The sequence below is a fragment of the Pteropus vampyrus genome, unplaced genomic scaffold, assembly GCF_000151845.1.
Source record: "Pteropus vampyrus isolate Shadow unplaced genomic scaffold, Pvam_2.0 Scaffold21698, whole genome shotgun sequence".
Taxonomy (NCBI): domain Eukaryota; kingdom Metazoa; phylum Chordata; class Mammalia; order Chiroptera; family Pteropodidae; genus Pteropus; species Pteropus vampyrus.
The window spans coordinates 1-1,327 of record NW_011910479.1 but is presented as its reverse complement, the minus strand read 5'-3'; the positions used below and the strand labels follow the sequence as shown (position 1 = coordinate 1,327).

The 1,327-nt window shown below is 66.8% G+C and overlaps 1 protein-coding gene across 1 annotated transcript; it reads right to left on the bottom strand.

Moving 5' to 3' along the window:
• Nucleotides 1-24: 24 nt before the first annotated feature.
• On the bottom strand, nucleotides 25-660 carry CUNH8orf33 (chromosome unknown C8orf33 homolog). The gene is made up of 3 exons (XM_011387082.2): nucleotides 599-660; nucleotides 465-510; nucleotides 25-367 (listed from the first exon to the last, which is right to left on the bottom strand). Exons 1-3 carry the CDS (start codon nucleotides 602-604, stop codon nucleotides 99-101), a joined length of 321 nt encoding a protein of 106 aa, XP_011385384.1. The 5' UTR covers nucleotides 605-660; the 3' UTR covers nucleotides 25-98.
• Nucleotides 661-1,327: the final 667 nt, after the last annotated feature.

Sequence of the window (1,327 nt, the reverse complement as noted above, 5' to 3'; positions counted from 1 at the left end):
GGATTGGGGACAGTGGCTGAAAGAGGGTATCAGGTCCCAGCGGCCTCCACCCCTATCCCACAGGGACCCCAAACCCCCACGTCATCTCTCTTCCCACCTTAACTCCGCAAATCCGAGACCACCACTGCTGGCGCACTCACACCCAGAATGCGCCCGGGAACCCCACCCTTCCTACCGAGGCCCGCCCTTGCCTGGGCCCCGGCGCTTGGAGGGGCTTCCTCTGGGACCGGCTTTTCTGGGCCCTTCCCGCTTCCGTTCGACGCAGAAGCCCTCCTCCGGGTTTTCTTCTTTTGCTTCTTAGAGGCTGCGTCGCCTTCCCCGCCTGCGGGATGCGTCCTGGAGGCGGCTTCGCTGCACGGGCGGTGCCCTGAACAGAGACGGAGGGACGAAGCCTTACCGTGGACGGGCCGAGGCGCCGGGAAGCGGCCGCGGGAGCCCGGGGCTGCGTGGCGCGCGAGCGGTACCTGGACCCGGGGCCGCCGACGTCTCCCGAGCAGGACGTCCGAGGGCCTGGAGAAAAGGAGCCAGCAGGGGGGTCACCGGGGGGCGCCGAGGGCCCGAGGCCCCACCGCCCGCGCGCCCCTTCGGCGCGGCTCACCGCCATGCGCCGCGGTCGCCGCCGGAAGCCGCAGAGGGCCCCGCGTGCGACGCCTCTTCCGCCCCCCGGAAACGCGGCTGCGGCGCAGGGTTCTGCCGAGGGCTTCGGGCGCCGCTACTCGCGGGCGCTTAGACGCCGCGGGTACCGTTCGGGATGAAAGGGCGAGCCCCGGAACGAGGGATCGGGCCCCAAACTCACCCTCCGGTGGGGCGAGAAGAGCAGACACAGAAACGTGGAAGGCCGTGAGCGAGGGCCCCGGGACCGGCGCTCGTTACCAGCGCGGTGCCGCGGAGGCTGCAGGTTCGCGTGGACGGCGGGGCAGCCCTCAGCACGGCGTGGAAGGCTCGACACTGCGGACAGCGATCTTCCTCGAGTCGAGCCTGTTCGCCAAAGTCCAGTAAAAATACCTGGGACTTTAAAAAAAAGGCCGGCGGGCGCGATCGGCAGCGGGCGGGAGGGGCAGTCATGGCACCAGATTCAATGACCAGCCAGGGACAGACAACCCAACATCTGTCCGACAAAGCATTCCTGGAAAGGCTCTGCATCAGGACAAATTTTCATACCACCTGCAGAGAAGAACTGCTCCAGGATATAGTGGAGGCTAAAAGAAATTGAACCTAAACTCTTCATTGGGAGTGTCCAGTGTGGCCTTGGCTCCCCTTGCTGGGCGAGGCCTGCAGACCCTCCGGCTCTTCCTCCTGGCAGCCTCACCTACAGGCTGCACGTGGG